This window comes from Echinops telfairi, unplaced genomic scaffold, assembly GCF_000313985.2.
Source record: "Echinops telfairi isolate 266 unplaced genomic scaffold, ASM31398v2 ScPeMD7_70;HRSCAF=299, whole genome shotgun sequence".
Lineage (NCBI taxonomy): Eukaryota > Metazoa > Chordata > Mammalia > Afrosoricida > Tenrecidae > Echinops > Echinops telfairi.
The window spans coordinates 31,550,908-31,566,521 of record NW_022103968.1 but is presented as its reverse complement, the minus strand read 5'-3'; the positions used below and the strand labels follow the sequence as shown (position 1 = coordinate 31,566,521).

Genomic DNA, 15,614 nt, shown 5'->3' with positions numbered 1-15,614 from the left:
GTACTGCTGCAAAATCACAGAAACCTTGATTAAGCAGAATTCCGGAAATGTCGTTATTGTCTCTAGACAGGTACTCCACCTGGGGCTATACGCTCTCTAAAGCGGTGTTTCCACCTCTCTAAACCTCCCCCAAGGGCTTCTGCAGCCTTCGACTAAGACTCTGTCAAACTGAGAAGCCGGCACCTCCAGGGATTCACACAGTGCCCTTTTCCCGTGTTACTCGGGCCCGGGGAGCAAGAAGAAGTCTGCAGGGACAAGATCAGGGCTTCAGGGTGGGCGGGATAAGGTTTCCCAATGCAATTCTGAAAGGTCGGCCCTCGGAGAGCAAGCAGGTGTGTTGCTGTGACGGGAAACAACTTTCCTGACCTTTTTCTGGCCACTTCAGTTTTCAGATTTTCTGAAAATGTCTTCAGAATAAGGTCCATGACCATCCTGAGTCCTCTGATAAAATCTCTCAAGATGACCCCTTCAGAACCCAAATAATAATGATGTTGATGATGATGATAACAGTCTATAACCGTGGGAGCTGACGGCTCTGCCTTGAACGCAGCTGGCCCAGCAGATCCCCTTGGAAGGCACCGTTCTGATTGGACCCGGTTTTGGAAGGCTCCGTAACAAAAGCCAAGGAGCCCTGGTGACTTAGTGATTGGGTGTTGGGCTTCGAATTGCAAGGTCAGCCGTTGGAAACCACCAGCCGCTCCCCAGGAGAAAGACGCGGCTTTCCACTGCCATCAGGAGTTACCGTCTCGGAAACTCACAGAGGCAGTTCTACCCTGTCCTATAGGGTGTTTGAGAGTCAGCGCTGACTCAGTGGCAGTGAACTTAACGAGAGCAAGACAAGTGTATTACAGAGAGAGCTTGTCTGCAGCGTCCGCTGAACGCAGAGACACATGGGAACATTTTTTTTGGAATAAACCCATGTGTGTATGAACCCTAGTGCTTTTTGACTTCCCCTGAATCAATACAGAGACAGAGCCTAACGCACAGCCGAGCTTGCTTCAGCTACATCCCCACTCACTCCTTGAAGCATATCCCAGAGTGTTAGTCTGGGTCGACTAGAGAGATAAATCCAGAGACACTCATATGGATGTAAGAGAGAACTTTATCTCAAGAAGTAATTATGCATCAATAAAACATCCCAGCCCAGTCCAGATCAAGTCCATAAGTCCGATAGTAGCCCATATGTCCAATACTTGCCTATAACGTCCCCTTCAGACTCATGCAACACATGCAATGATGCCAAATGCAAGAAGATCACAGGCCTGTGGGTAGAAAGTCTTGTGGATCCAGTGGCGGTGGAAGCATCTCCAGGGCTGTGGCTGCCATCCATGCGGCTTGTCAACAGAAAGGTGTAGCGCAACCTGTATCCTGCCTCCAGGGAGGAAGAGAGGAAAACTCCCAGCATCCCCATGAGAAGACCACACCCACAAGGAGGCACCATCAGGCTGTGATCTGATTGACAGGCGAGGCTCCACCCCTACAACCTGTTTATCAAGTTGACATGAAATTATGTAACTACCACACCCAGATACCAAATACTTCATTCACAAATATTTCAATATGAATCTCAACAACAGAAGGAATTATTTTACTGTGGCATAATACACATAAATAATGTTTACCCTTCTAGCTACTTTTAAGAAGGCCGCTCAGGCACTGAGTCTAATCACAATGCTGTATAACAATGACTACTATTGGCTTGACCTTCTTTTTTACATAAACTCACGATCACACCTAAGGGAGGCTAATGATAACACAAAGGGAAATCTCCAGTGCTTGATACTTAGGTACTTCCAAAGGGCCCTGCAGGAAGTTCTCCCTCTCCGGTCCGGCTCCCACAGCATGAATAAAGGGCTACCTTGCAGCACTTTCGCCAGCACCAGGTGCCACAATCGATGAGTTCCTAGCCAGGTTCGCCCTAAAACCCAAGGCCAATCTTCCAATTCCAGATCCATTTAACGAACAGAGGCAGCCACTGAGGTACTTTCGATGGAAATCTCATGTCGACGCCCAACTGCCAGCCTGTGACTGACCCCAGTCGGGGCTTTAAGGGACAGGGGAAGATGACCCCAATACACCTTGCTGACGTTATACCACTCCCTGGGGTGGGCCAAGGAGGGCTTCCTTGGGACATTAGAGAGCCCAGGACCAGCCCACGGAAGGAAGGGCTTCCTGAATGAGCTGAAATTGGAAGAATTGACTGCCTTGCCCCTCCTCAGGAATCTTGCCCCTTCACAGCGAATCCTTGACCTCCTCTTCAATCAAGTACGTGGAATGTATTTTTTTTTAATAAGTACAAACTATATAAATGGGCTTTCAGGTCCTGAGAGCAGTTTCATCCTAGGTCGTAAGACCAAAGTACTGACAGTTCTCGAACTCTTTACCCATCTTCCCAACCTGACCGAGGCCTGGTCTGTGTCCTGGTGCATCCTTCGAATCTCGGCCCAAAATGCAGGCACTGTTGCTCAGTCGGTCCATTTGCTGAGCCCTCGCCATGTGCCTGGCACTGTGGCCGAGCCCAGGAGAGGCCGGGGGTAAGACCCAGCACCCAGCCTCAAGAGTCACCATCTCCCAGAGAAAGAGCCACCTAAACAGGAGCCACAGGGGGGGCTCCAGGAGGAGGCGCCTTCACGTTGCTATGGGAATGCAGTCAGCAGAACAAACCCCTCTGCCGAGAGGAGGAAGGGTTGTTCCAGGAGGTGTCTTGCGCTGGGTCTTGAGCCGAAATGAGGAAACTCAAAGGGAATCATTCCACGGCTTCAACGTGAACAACTGCTCTTGGGTCACACACGGTAGAACCGCATTAAAGATATAGTCTCAAGAGGGGTGCCTTGTGTTTCTTTGATCCTGTAATTCTACTTCTAGCATTCAAATTACATATTTATTCACACAGGTGAAATAATTAATGTCTACGGAAAAACAAACAACAACAACAACAAATAAATGTGTAAGGAAGTTTACCACGTCGCTGTTTATAGACCAGCGATGAGAAATAACTCGCATGCCCATCAGGAAGAGGGGCTGGATTTCTTGCTGCTGGCTACCATAACACACTTACCACACACTTGCTGGCTTAGACAACAGAAACTGACCCGAACGGCTAACACTTTGTCAGCAGAGCCCTCTGTGATGCGGGCTGGACCTGGTTTCCAAAGTCTTCCGTATTTTTTGGTTTGTGTTGTCTTTGGTTTTTGTTTGTTCACATTAGGGTGTATCTCAGAGGTGTTATGTCAATGGAGGTCACCCTCCTGAAGCTGTGTTATACTGTTATATGCATTCCTGTTTCTCTGTGAAACCCAGGATTGAGAAACCTACAGGGATGGCAAGTAGAAGAAGGGGGAGGCGGGGAGAGGGGCAAAAGGGAGACAATGTCAAGGGGCCCATGCAGGAAAGGAATGTTTGGAAACTGATTGTGGTGGCAATTGTACATTCCTACTTCACGACTGAAATTTGGAAGGATACAATGTGTGTATTACCTAATAATGATATTAAAAACAGAAATGCATTCTCTCTGGAGGTTAGACGTCTGGGGCCACGGTGCTAGCAGAGCTGCACGCCTCTCCCTTCTTGGTCTCATCCAGCTTCTGATGGAGTAGCCAGCACTCCTTGGAAGTGGCTGCTTCACTTCAGCCTCGGTCTCTGCGGTCACATTGATTTCCCATCTCTCTGTGCAAAGTCTCTATCTTTTACAGAGACACATGAGATTGTATTTTGCACTCATATCTCCCCTCCCCTCCTCCCCCCCCAAAAAATCAGGAAAATTTCTTCCAAGTATGTGGCTTACAGAGTCCCAACCCAGCATCACATAGAAAGCAGAGAAGGGTGGATTGGGAGCCTTGTAGCTAACAGTCCACCCCTTTGGCCATTCAGCATGCGGGCACACTATCATGCACATCTCTGAGGTTCCACTCACAGAGTACAACCTTGGTGTTTTGCCTAACAAGATGCAGCCATCCTTTGTACAAACTCGCCTTTACTTCATTTCATGAAAGGGGATACGCAAAGTCCCGAGAGGTCTTTGACCCACAATCAGGGCACCCATTTCTGAAAGCTGTTCGTTACTCTGATTCAGGCCCGGTTCCGGCCGAATAGATCTGAAAAGCAACTCTGTAACAGCAATCCGCAGGTACAGGAAAAACGGGGAAGGGCAAGTGAAGGAATTCCTTGATACGCCAACACACAAGAAGCAAGGAAGGTGATGTGCAGACCTGCTGCCGGGGCCCTCTTCGGTGACTAGTCACAAGACTATCGTTAATATTCCTAATATCCTTCACCCTCATTCCGTCTTCCCTTCGCCCTCAGCAAACTCCTAGGCTTCTCAGAGCCCTGTGCTTGAGCGGGTGACCCACACCTGCATTGCTGAAAGGTCTGGATCCTCGGGGGCCCTACCTTTTCTTGGTTGCTATAGTTTCCCATCCTTTTTTACTGTTGACATGGATACGCTACGCAAGGTGCCTTCAAAAGGCCCTGGGGAAAGACCACTATCTTTTTTTTTAATCCCATTTTCCTTGTACTTTTTTAAGCCCCCTCCTACCAAAAGGTGTCCCAAAGCCACCCACATAATTCTGTGTCCCCTGTGTAGCAGTAACCCAATTTCTCCCAAGGTCACTGGAATTCATCCCTCCAGAGGACCCCTTTTTGTGTAACGGTGGTTCAAAGACATGAGGAGCCCAACACAGTCGAGTGACAGTGTCCAGTGTCGCTTCAATAGAATCCTCATTGTGCTCCCGGAAGGCGGCCTTCTTCCCTCAGAACCAAGGCCTGCGAAGCAGCAGAGCTCGGCACTGCAGGCCTAGGAGGCAGCAACCCATCAAGCAAGTTACTACATGTGATGAAGAGAGAGAAGCCCTTCCCATTTCCACCTCGTCTTCCTTCTCATGGCTCTGTGGGAAACTGTACCATGGATTCACCACTGATTCGAGCATATACTGCATCCTATAAGATAGACCTCTAGTCTTCCAGGCCAACTGGTTCCACAACCAAGTCTTTGGCACACCATTCCATAATTCCATCTGGCCAACTGCTTCCGAGCTATAGAACGTGTGGTAGGTACAATGAACTCCCATGAGCATAAATCTATTGCTGCACTTATAAGTTCTCCAAAATGAGTTCCCTAATTAGAAGCAACATTATGTAAAATACCGTGACAGTGAATGAGGTATTCTGTGAGCACACAGATGGTTTGGCTGGCAGAAGTATTTCTGGAAGGGATGGCAAATCCATATCCAGAATAAGTGCCTGTTCCGGTGAGGACAAATCAATGCCCCCTCCATGATGGAAGAGGTCCAAGGTAATCAATCTGCCACCAGATGGCTGGCTGGCTGGCTGGTCCCCGCCCCCACCCCCCTCCAGGAATGATGATCCTCTAAAATGCCTGGAGGGCATTGTCCTTCCTGCCTAACCTCATTTGCTCAGTAATTTTCTGAGGGCCTGCTCTGGGCCAGCCCGATGCCAACCACAGCAGGGACTCTCTGTCAGGCACAGTCTCAGACTCGGCGTGTTCTGGACACACTCACGAGAGACGGATGCCACTGCCAGCACTGTGGTGGATGGAGAGAGCACTGGGGGACTTGTTCTTCTTGGTGCCACTAGCATTCACGTGACAAGAATGGAGGCACTCCACCTCACTGAGCTCGGTTCCCTTCTCCTTGAAAGAAGACAGGGACACCCAGGATCAGGGGCTCGTAGGAAGGGTGGGCAGGACCTCTCCCCCTTGGGGACAGGTAATAAGGGGAACAGTTGTCTATAAAGAAATTTTTAATTAATCCACTCAAAGTTGCTTCTCTTTTTCTGACTGTCACCACGCCGCTGTCCTTCTAAACCATGAGAAAATACTCCTCACAGAAAACCTCTTTTGTCCATCTCTGTCCTGAACAATTAACCTTTAATGTGTGTCAACCTGAAGTTAGCACTTGAATTATTTATTTATCATTTCATAAAGGATGCATTCTGAGTGCATTCATCCTGAAAACTCTGGCATACGAGGGCCCAGCTACGTATGCTTAGTGTTAGAGCAATCTGGTTATGAGTTGGACTCCTTTGAGCTCGCTTTGGGCTACAATTCAAATAAAGAAATCAACAAACAGGGAGACTTAGGAAAAGGACCCACCCATCCGTCCTCTTCCAATGCCTGATGCATTACCTCTGGGAAGGTCACCTGCACCATCTAGTGGCCGAAGTGGTCACAACAGGCACGTGTGCTTGACCATTCTGTGGAAGGACGGCAACATGTGGCCATGAAACACTTGAAATGGGACCTGGCTTGTCCATGTTAAGCTGTGCTCTACGTATAAAACACACACTGCATTTTGAAGCCTTCATACCAAAGAAAATGCTCTAAAAGATCTCTTTCTGGAGGAGGGAGGGGAGAAATGAGATTATATCAAGGGCTCAAGTAGAAAGAAAATGCTTTGAAAATGAGGTTGGCAGCCTATGTACAAATGTGAGATGTCAGAGCCCCCACTAAAAGTACTTAATAAAAACATTTTTTTAAGGAAAAAAAGATCTCTTCCACAATTGTGTATACTGAGATGTTGGTTTATGGTGGTTCAAGTGGTAATAACATCCACCCCTCCCCCGAGGTTTAATGAGACAAATCAGTCAAGAGGGTTGATGCCATCCGAGGTCTGCCTAGATACCGATGCGCAAGTGCCTTCAACTCTCAGGGTCTTGTTTCCTCATCCTTAAAATGGATTCACAACACCCACAGCCCAGGTTTACAAAGATTCGGCGAAATTAGACACCAAAACCATGGAGTCTCTTCCAACCGTAGCGACGCTCGTGGCCTTGCGCTGCGGTGGCTGCTTCTCTTCCGTTCAGAGCTGGCAAGCGTGGCAGGAACACTGGAGCTGGTGCCAGGCCTCCCAGGTGCCGACAGGGGGGGTTAGGGGTACTCCTTTCCCCCTAGCTTTATTCGGCCCAGGTATAATCAGCTCCCCAATGACGGACGCAGCTCCACGGTAGACTGTGCCCCAGGCACCACGCCAGCTTCTCCGGGCCAGGTCACACCCCTCTGCTTTCTGCCTACTGCCAACCAGGCCACACAGCTCCCCTCCCCACAGTGACCACCTTCCTGCCCATCCAGCCTCGTTTCCCACACCCAGGAGTGGGGCACAAACTGCTTGCCCAGCTGCTGACCTCCAATCAGAGCCTCCCTGCATATCCCATGGTCTGGTAACTTACACACACGTTCTTGAGCCTCAGCAATGTCAGGGGTAAGTACAATTCAGCAACGTCTTGACAAGCTCCACAGACGAATCTCAAGGGCCTTGTGTAGTGTAGTGGTTACGAATTTGGCTGCTAACCACAAGGTCAGCAGTTCAAAACCAGCCACTCCTCAGGAGAAAGGCAGAGCTTTCCACCCCACCCCTAGAGCTGGTCTGAGACACCCACAGGGGCAGTTCCACCTTGTCCTCTTGGGCACTGACTCAGTGACAATCAGCTTGAGTTCTGGAGGTGTGGTGGTTCAGTGTTGGGCTGAATGCCAGATGTTGGTCACGAATGTGGAGAACAGATCAGAGGTTCCTGACTGGGCAACTCGGGACTTTTGATACATGTTTTCGGTTGGGTAAGGGGCCTGGTGGAGTACTGAGTAACATGTTGGACTGCTAACTGCGAGCCTGGCAGTTCGAAACCACCAGCCACTGTGGGAGGAAGATGAAGCTTTCTACTCCCATAAAGATTCAGTCTTGGAAACCCCCAGAGGCAGTTTCACCGCTCCTACAGCATTACTAGTCGAATTGACTGGATGGCAGTGGTTCTGTCTGTCTGCTTGTAATGGGCACAGAAGGGATCACTGGGCTACAGCATAGATGTTCATATTTGGGAGATACTGCCAGTTTTCCAAAGTCAGCTAACCAATAGAATGCTTCCACCAGCCAAGTTCTAGTTAGGCTCAAAATCCTTGGTGTTTTCTGGGGTTCTCACTAATACCAACAATAGACTTGTGGTGCTGCAGGTTAGGCATCGGGCTACTAACTGCAAGATCAAAGGTCCACCAGCTCGTCAACAGAAGAAAGGTGAGGCTGTGTGCTCCTGCAAAGATTTAGTCTTGAAGCCTTTTGCAGGGTTGCTAGGAGTCCTGTGGCAGTTACATCATCTCCCGTCAACTTGAGCGAAGGGTTGGAGTCTAGCCTGTCAATCAGGCCATCGCCAGTGATGCTTCTGTGTGGGCATGGCCTTCTCCTGAGGATTCTGGGAACCCGTCTTCCTCCCTGGAGGCAGGACACGCACTCTCTCTGCTTCACATTCTGTTGACAAGCCACCAGAAGCTATGCTGATGGAGCCAGAGCCCTGGAGCTGGAGGAGCCCCTGGACAGCTGCGCCAGCATGAGATGCTTCCACAAGGCGTTTCACCCACTGGCCTGTGATCTTCCTGTTCCGGCATCATTGCAGATGCTGCGTGAGTCTGTAGAAGAACTGATGGACTAGTATGGGACATATGGGCCAATTAATATAGAACTTAGGGATTTGATCTGCACTGGGCCGGAATGTCTTCTTAATATACAATTACTCTTGGATATCAAACTCTCTCTTACACACAAATGAGTGTCTCTGGATTTGTTTCTCCAGTCAACCCAGATGAACACAGTCCGGAAGAGCTCGATGACTGGTTTTGCTTCTGCATTGGGACTGCCTTTCTTCGTGCCTGCAGGACCATGCCAACAATGTGTTATGCCAATGATCCATTTGTTTCCATTTCTGTCCCCAGGAGGCAGAAAATCAGGCTGCCCAGGCTACGAATGTGTGTGGACACCTATGGGCACTCGTGACCACTCAACCAGCCTATTTCTCATAGTGACAGCTTCTTCGGCCGCTGGCTGGGTTTGTTTCATGCCTTGCTCAGAGCAGCTCCCTCGGATTCCTCGTGGTCTCTCATCAGACTGCACCTTACCTTCCGAGGCCCCTGTCCAAAACTTCCATCCTTAAGCTACTTCTATCCACCCTTCCCTTCCCCAAACCTCCAGAATGGGCCCTGTGCCCCCTCCTGTTTCCATAGCACTCAGCTCTAGCGCATGCCCTACACAACCCACCGTCACTCACTGCACTGTGTCACGGGGCAGAAGCAAGGGACTGGACCCGCTTCCTGCCGTGATGTGGATCCATCAGACCACCGGCCTCAAATCGCCTGTGTTCTCAGTGATGGGGACCCCAAACTCAACACATATGAGTCACCCAGCTTCCCTGATGGCTCAGCACATTGTCTGCGACGAGACTTCCGTGTGCCAGGCAGTGAGAGGACAAGTACTGAGTCCAGACTGTGACAGAAGAGTCCCTGCCTCCAAGAACTTGGGTTGACACCACCCAGAACCAATCGTTTCCTGCCATTGGGCCCAGAAACACAAAGCTGAGGGGCTCCTTCCTCCACACCAAACCAACTCCAATAGTGACTAGCAGCCAGGAAGTGGGAAGGGACGTGGCAAGCACTGGTCGGGAGATGGGTGTAACGACAAAAATCATCTCCAGCCATAGAAAGGGGTCCCATGGTAGCCTGGGGCAGGGCAGGGGCCATGGAGTTCTCTGGAGTGGTTGCAGGGATGGATACATCTGTCTAAACATATCACGGCACATTTGGAGAGCTGGCTTTAAAAGGGAGACAGATTCATGTCCCTGCACTGCCGCTCACTGACCTTCCAAATCTCCATTTCTGTCCATTTCACCATCTGTGGGCTAGTCCGATGGTGCTTGGGGTCCTTATTCAAGCAAAATCTCATTCTCGAGTCTCGAAGGCCAGCCTCGTCAACTGGGACAGTACAGTCCGTGCGAAGACAGTGTACTGCACCCTGGTTTGGGGAGCGGTGTGTGGGTTTTAAAAGCCTGCAGGCACCACTCTCGTGTCTATCTGGAGCAAACAATGAAGAAACTAGTGCACAGGGCTAATAGGGCCACACAGACCAGAGCCTCTTCTAGCCTGCAGAGGAATTTATAGACCGGTATCGAACACAGGGGCTAAAATCAGACTTAAAGACTTGAACTGGGCTGCGATGTTTTCTCAATGTACAATTACTCTTTGATAATAAAGTTCACTCTTACACACGAGTGCCTCTGGATTTGTTTCTCTAGTCAACCCAGACTAACACAAAGTCACTCCTTCATTAGCAAAAGTAGTCAAGTCAGCACCGATAGTCTGCTGATTATGAAGTGTACCGTGGGCAGAGCAGGCAGAAGGAACAGGATACAGCACACACTTGCCACCCGCCAGGCTCGGTGCGTGGTGGGAAGGTCTCGGTATCGTGGTGGTCAAGGACCTCCTCAGTCTTGTGGAAACCACACCATCTCTCCCCCCAGAGTGAAATGCCCTCCCCCACATACACACAGCGCTGGACACACCACGCTGCCGGTAACAACCAGCAGGCAAGGTGCTTACATCTGGGAACCAGCTCAGGGCTTGGCGAGACACTGGTGTTGGTAGGCGCTGGTCACAGAAGAGGGGACTGGGCAGCCCAGGGTCATCATTCAGTTCGCACAGCAGTGAGTGCTACGACAGCCTTGTTAACTAGAGTTGCCCAGCCACTAGCCCTCACTACCCTGCATGAGGACATCACCTGGAACGAGGAGTGACCATGTGAGAAACATGAATCTGGGCAAAGCGTTCTAGACTCAGCCACAGGTTCCAATCCCACTTGCTCTTAGTCCAAAGCCCGACTCGCCCCGAGCCCAGCCACAGAGCTGGCATTACAGAGGCCTTTGGACGCCCTCAGAAAAAGGGGTCACCTCACCCCTTAAACCGAGGAACTTAGAGATCAGTCAGAGCCCATGGATATAAAACAAATTTAATTTCAGAATACTGCATGAATATATAAAAGATAATACACATGGCATGGCTTTACAGTTACATGTACATTTATACGATATACAGTCCAACAAGAATGTGCTCAAAGGCAAGCACTAAGGCACCTCGTCTTGTGTTGATGGGGCTCAGAGACATACGGGCCTGAAGGGCTCTGGGGCGAGGAAACGGTGTTGGTTTTTCCCTGACAGGTTCTGCTGGCCCCCAGCACGTCTGGGGGAGTGCTCAATGGCTGTGGCCTCACACACTCCTGTCTCCATGGTAACCCAAGCACTCGGGCTATTATGCATTCCACCTCCTCACTAGCCCCTCCATGAGCGTCTCTATGCTGTTGGGAAGATCTCAGCACTAACTGCCTAGAAAGCCAGCTTTGTACAGTGAGCTTAAGAATGGGTAAATTGCCACCAGCTTTAAAAGCCTCTGGGTCTCAGGAACCCAAAGTGTCCCCAGATGCTAGGGCAGTCCTGCACGTGCTGGTCTCTGGGTTGGAATCCAGCTAGTTCTATCTCTAGCACAAAAGCTCTGGGCAGAGGAGGGCACGGCTGAGGCTTTCTCTCCTGCGGAAATGAATTCTACTTAAAAGGCCTCAAAGGGGAGCCATAAATTTCAAGCAACGCCGTGAGGGCCTGTTGAAAGTAAGGAGAAAGATCTAAAGAAGTCCAATCCCAAAGACGGCTTCCCCAGTTAACCGTGGCCAGCCAAGATGAGGCATGTCCCAGCGACAGACAGGTTCTCCTATGAGGCAATGTGCTAAACCGCACCGAATAGAGTCCCAAGTAGGAGCTGGGTGGAGACACTCCACCCAGGATGAGAGGGGCCTGCTCTAAGACGAGGACCAAGTGGCTTCCGCACGGGCCAAGAGAGCAGCCACCTCAGGTCACCCTGTCATCTCTGTGGTCAACAGCCCCCCACAGAGCCCATTCCCACAGGCTGACCCCGGTCACATCTGACTGTCCTTGCCCTCTAAGGGGGACAGTTGAAGGAGAGTCTCCGCCGGGAGTCGTTAAACACCTGCTCCGTGAGCAGGTCCTGGCCCGCAAGTCCCACCAGGATTTCCTGGGCCACTAGCTTACTGCAGCAGGAAGTGAGGTGTCCCACCAGATCCACCGGTCCCAGTGCAACAAAACTCCCCAGTTGTAACCAGTGCCAGCACCGCCCTGTCCACTCAGTCAGGTGGCTGCCCCTGTAGCGCTCCATAGGAAGGCCCATCACCACTGACCCCAGGAGGAAAGGTGACATTTTAGAAGAAGAAAACGAAGAATTTAAAAGAAAAAGAAGAATTCTCAAAGGGGTTGTCCCAACATGGAGAATCAACAGAACACCACATTTTACGGACAAAGACTAAAATGTTTGTGAGGTCCTGGCTCAAAAACTGCACCAGCAACCAGTCTGAGTGGCAAGAGGCGGCAGTCCCCTGCGGTGGCAAACAATTGGGTGCCTATCTTTGAGTGGCCCTGTGATTCCGCAGGGTGAGAACGTCTGTGTACTGTGCGGCCCGTGGTTACGCTGCTTCCTCCTTAAACTTCCATTCCCGCTGGGTCACAGCCTCCATGAGGAAAATGACCCACGACGCCCTTAACGCAAGGGTGATCATCACACGCAATAAGTTACTTCCACAAAACACACACACACACACACACACACACACACACACACACACTGTCCCAGGGGGCCACCTGGATGGAGCCACGTGTGTGCCGGAAACATCTCTGTCGCCACCCCTGCTCCTGGAACACTAGCATCCCAAGAAGGCCTGAGGGCACCCAGCTCCCTCCTCAGACTGAGCCACAGAAGCAGCTCGCCGATAAGGAGGTGTCTTGGTCAGCACGCCACAGCCCTGGCTGGGGCCAGGCCCTCGTGAGGGAGGCACCGCCCCCTCCGGGAGAGAACACACCAGAAGACAGGAAGTCGGGAAGTACCAAGTCACGGGTGGATGCCCTTCGATCTGGGGATCCCCAAACCTGACTTGAATGGTTGAAGTCACAAGGAATTCTGGGTTTTTCTTGATGAGGACAAAGTCCAACAGAAACCTACACACAAGGCGGTGCTGGTGGTTCGGGAAGGACAGAGCGATGTCTGTGCAGCTGCCGCACAGCTCACCGTGCAACACCCCAATGCACCCAGTCGGAAGACCGCAGGCACGGTGTTCTTCAGCACTGCTGCTGCCCCCAGACAGGAAGCCCATCGCCACCCCGCCCCGGCCTCCTCCATCCCCACTCCAGCACAGCACGGGCCAGCTGGGGACAGTTGGACAGGGCTGGGCACACGCCTGACCCTGCTCACCTGCTAGGCTGCTGTCTGAGCAGGATAGTTTCTGCGACAGCACACACTGTGATGGCACCGCCTCCAAGACACAGCCGCACCCACTCCGACGGCACAGGCCGTTTCCTGAGCACTGCGGGCCAGCACCAGCCCCTGGTCAGCTCCTGTCAGCCATCAGAGACAGCAGCGCCCTGCCCTCCCCTCCTCTGGCTCCGGCTGGCTCGTGGAGACGGTCTAGCCTGCACACCTGGTCCTGGGAAGGCTGGAACAGAATTCCACTCAGAGTCATTCCCACAGAGGGCCGGCCGGCCAGCCCCACCCGCCAGAGTATCCCACAATCTACAAAGTGCCAGCACACCTCTGTCAGGCTCTCGGGGACTGTGTGTGAACAAAGGTCAGGGGGACTACACTGGCACCAGAGATGTTTCAGGCCACAGGAAGCTGAACCAAGGAAACCAGTTCAGCCACCACACAATTAGCTTGGCACGGCTGAGCAAGGCAGGAAGGAGGGGAGTGGGGCTAACCAAGGGGACAGGGAGGGGAAGGGAGAGAGCAAACAGTTTAATCATCAAAACTTGTTAAAACCCTTGTATCGTTCTGAACTCTTCTGCAACATGGCTGGTTCAATGCCCTTCAATCTCAGACCCAAGAAGCAGCTGACAATTTCTAGGTAAGCTATACATTCTTTGGACACAAATAAGATAGTGCTGGATACACCTCACCAAACAAGGAGCTTTCTCAGCGCTCAGGTGAACTCAGACTCAGAGACAGCAGAGACCTTTAGTCCATCTACCCACTTCCCCATAGATATGGCTTTTAGAACAAAGAAATACAACAATGAACAAAAGTAAAATAACAACCAAAATACTCCCCCAACATTATCAAAACAGAGAAAAGCCCAAAATATCGTTTAAAAATAACATCGGTCCACTAGAATTGGCATACTTAAAAAGCATCCCTGCTAGTAAACACGGGTCCCATAGTTTGAAACACAGACTGCCTCAACACCACCCTGGCTGGCAGTGCCCACCTGACTGCCCATTTGACTTGCTGGGTGTGCTGCCTGGCTGGTTAGTGGTTCCCCATAATATTAAGACATAAAATAAACGTTATTATTTCATAGCACTTGTTCAGAAGGCACAGTCTGCAAACATCCAGTGAGTGGGATTAGAGGTATCGGTCAGGTATTAGTTGCTTTCACACCATTCAGAGTGCAGCAAGCCGGTTGCACGTCTGGGCACTGCCGAAGGACAGTCCTGGGGGCACGGGGGCTCTGGCTCCTTCAGAGGAACCCTAGGGTGAAAGAGAAACAAGAGCTTTAAGCACACTGATGAGCAGTCCTTTTTGCAAACATCCGACCTGAAAGCTAGAGAATGTACACCGAATCTATGCCGATCTGTGACGGTCAGAGAGTTCAAGTCCCTCTGACTGTGTGGCACAGTGGTTAAAGCGCTCAGCTGCGAACCAAAAGTCAGTGGTTCAAACCCATCCGCCACTCCATGAGAGAAAGACGTACCGCTGTGGAAGCCCTGTTCCACAGGGCGTGATGAGTCAGCCTCAGCCGCTCAGCAGCACGATGACTGACCGTGTGACCATGACCTCGTCCACAGCCACCGGATCCCAACTCGGATCCCAACTCGTTCACTCCGTCACCTCAGTGACGACAGCAGCTCTCACTTCTGAAATGCATATTTGTGTCCAGGGCTGTGGACGAGCTAGCTCATTTCTCCTCACCACGCCTGGGAAGTCTGCCACGTTGCAGATGAAGAACTGAAGGGCAAGAGTTGGCTTGCCCTAAGACAAAGAGCTATCCAACAGCGGCAGAGATGGGGCTGGGACCTAGGCCGATCACCCCTCTCCGCAACCAGTGCGTACTAAGTGCCTGCTTGGGTACACGGCACTAGCATTATTGGGGGGCTGAGGAAAAAGGAGACAGGAGGCCAAAACCATATTACGTCTGCTCCTGATCGTGGTCATCCAGAAGAGAAAAGACATGCAAAGACTGTGTGAACTGAACCACAAAAACCCAAACCCAAGGCCAGCTAGGCAATTTCGACTCAGAGAGCGTTACATAGGTCTCCTGGACAGGAGCAGAGAGCCTCATCCGAAGAGCAGCTAGTGGATTCGAAATGCTACCCTTGGGATTAGCAGGCAGGGTCTGAGTTCTGTGTTGTCTTTTCCCTCCAGGCAAATCAGCTAAAGCCACGCCTGAGTATTTTCAAAGGATTCGACCGTATTGTGTCTTTCGTCACTTTCATTTTTGAGGGTAACCAAGAGATAATAACTCTTCCTGACAATTATGCTTTGGGAAGAAAGAATTGAGGGACGAGAATAAGCCAGTTTGGTATTCCGCTGAGACATTTTACAGCAGGGATTCTTGACCTGTGGCCTCCTACAGGGGACCTTGTTGATGCAAAGTCCTAGATAGAACTCTTATGTGTTTTTTCCTGGAGGCAGAATCTAGTTTTCATTAGTCTCAAAACTGTCCGTGTCCCCGAAGGACAGCAGCCCCCTGTGGGCGTCCTCCGACTGGAGCGGGCAGTGGTGTTTCAAACTAGCAGCT

At 51.0% G+C, this 15,614-nt stretch overlaps 1 protein-coding gene across 1 annotated transcript in view; it reads right to left on the bottom strand.

The window, feature by feature from the left end:
* Nucleotides 1–10,756: 10,756 nt before the first annotated feature.
* ARHGAP19 (Rho GTPase activating protein 19) overlaps nt 10,757–15,614 on the bottom strand; it is a 35,938-nt gene continuing 31,080 nt past the window's right edge. The window contains exon 12 of the mRNA XM_045291615.1: nt 10,757–14,344. Within this exon, the coding sequence (XP_045147550.1) occupies nt 14,334–14,344 (11 nt within the window). The 3' untranslated portion in view covers nt 10,757–14,333. The remainder of the gene's footprint in view (nt 14,345–15,614) is intronic.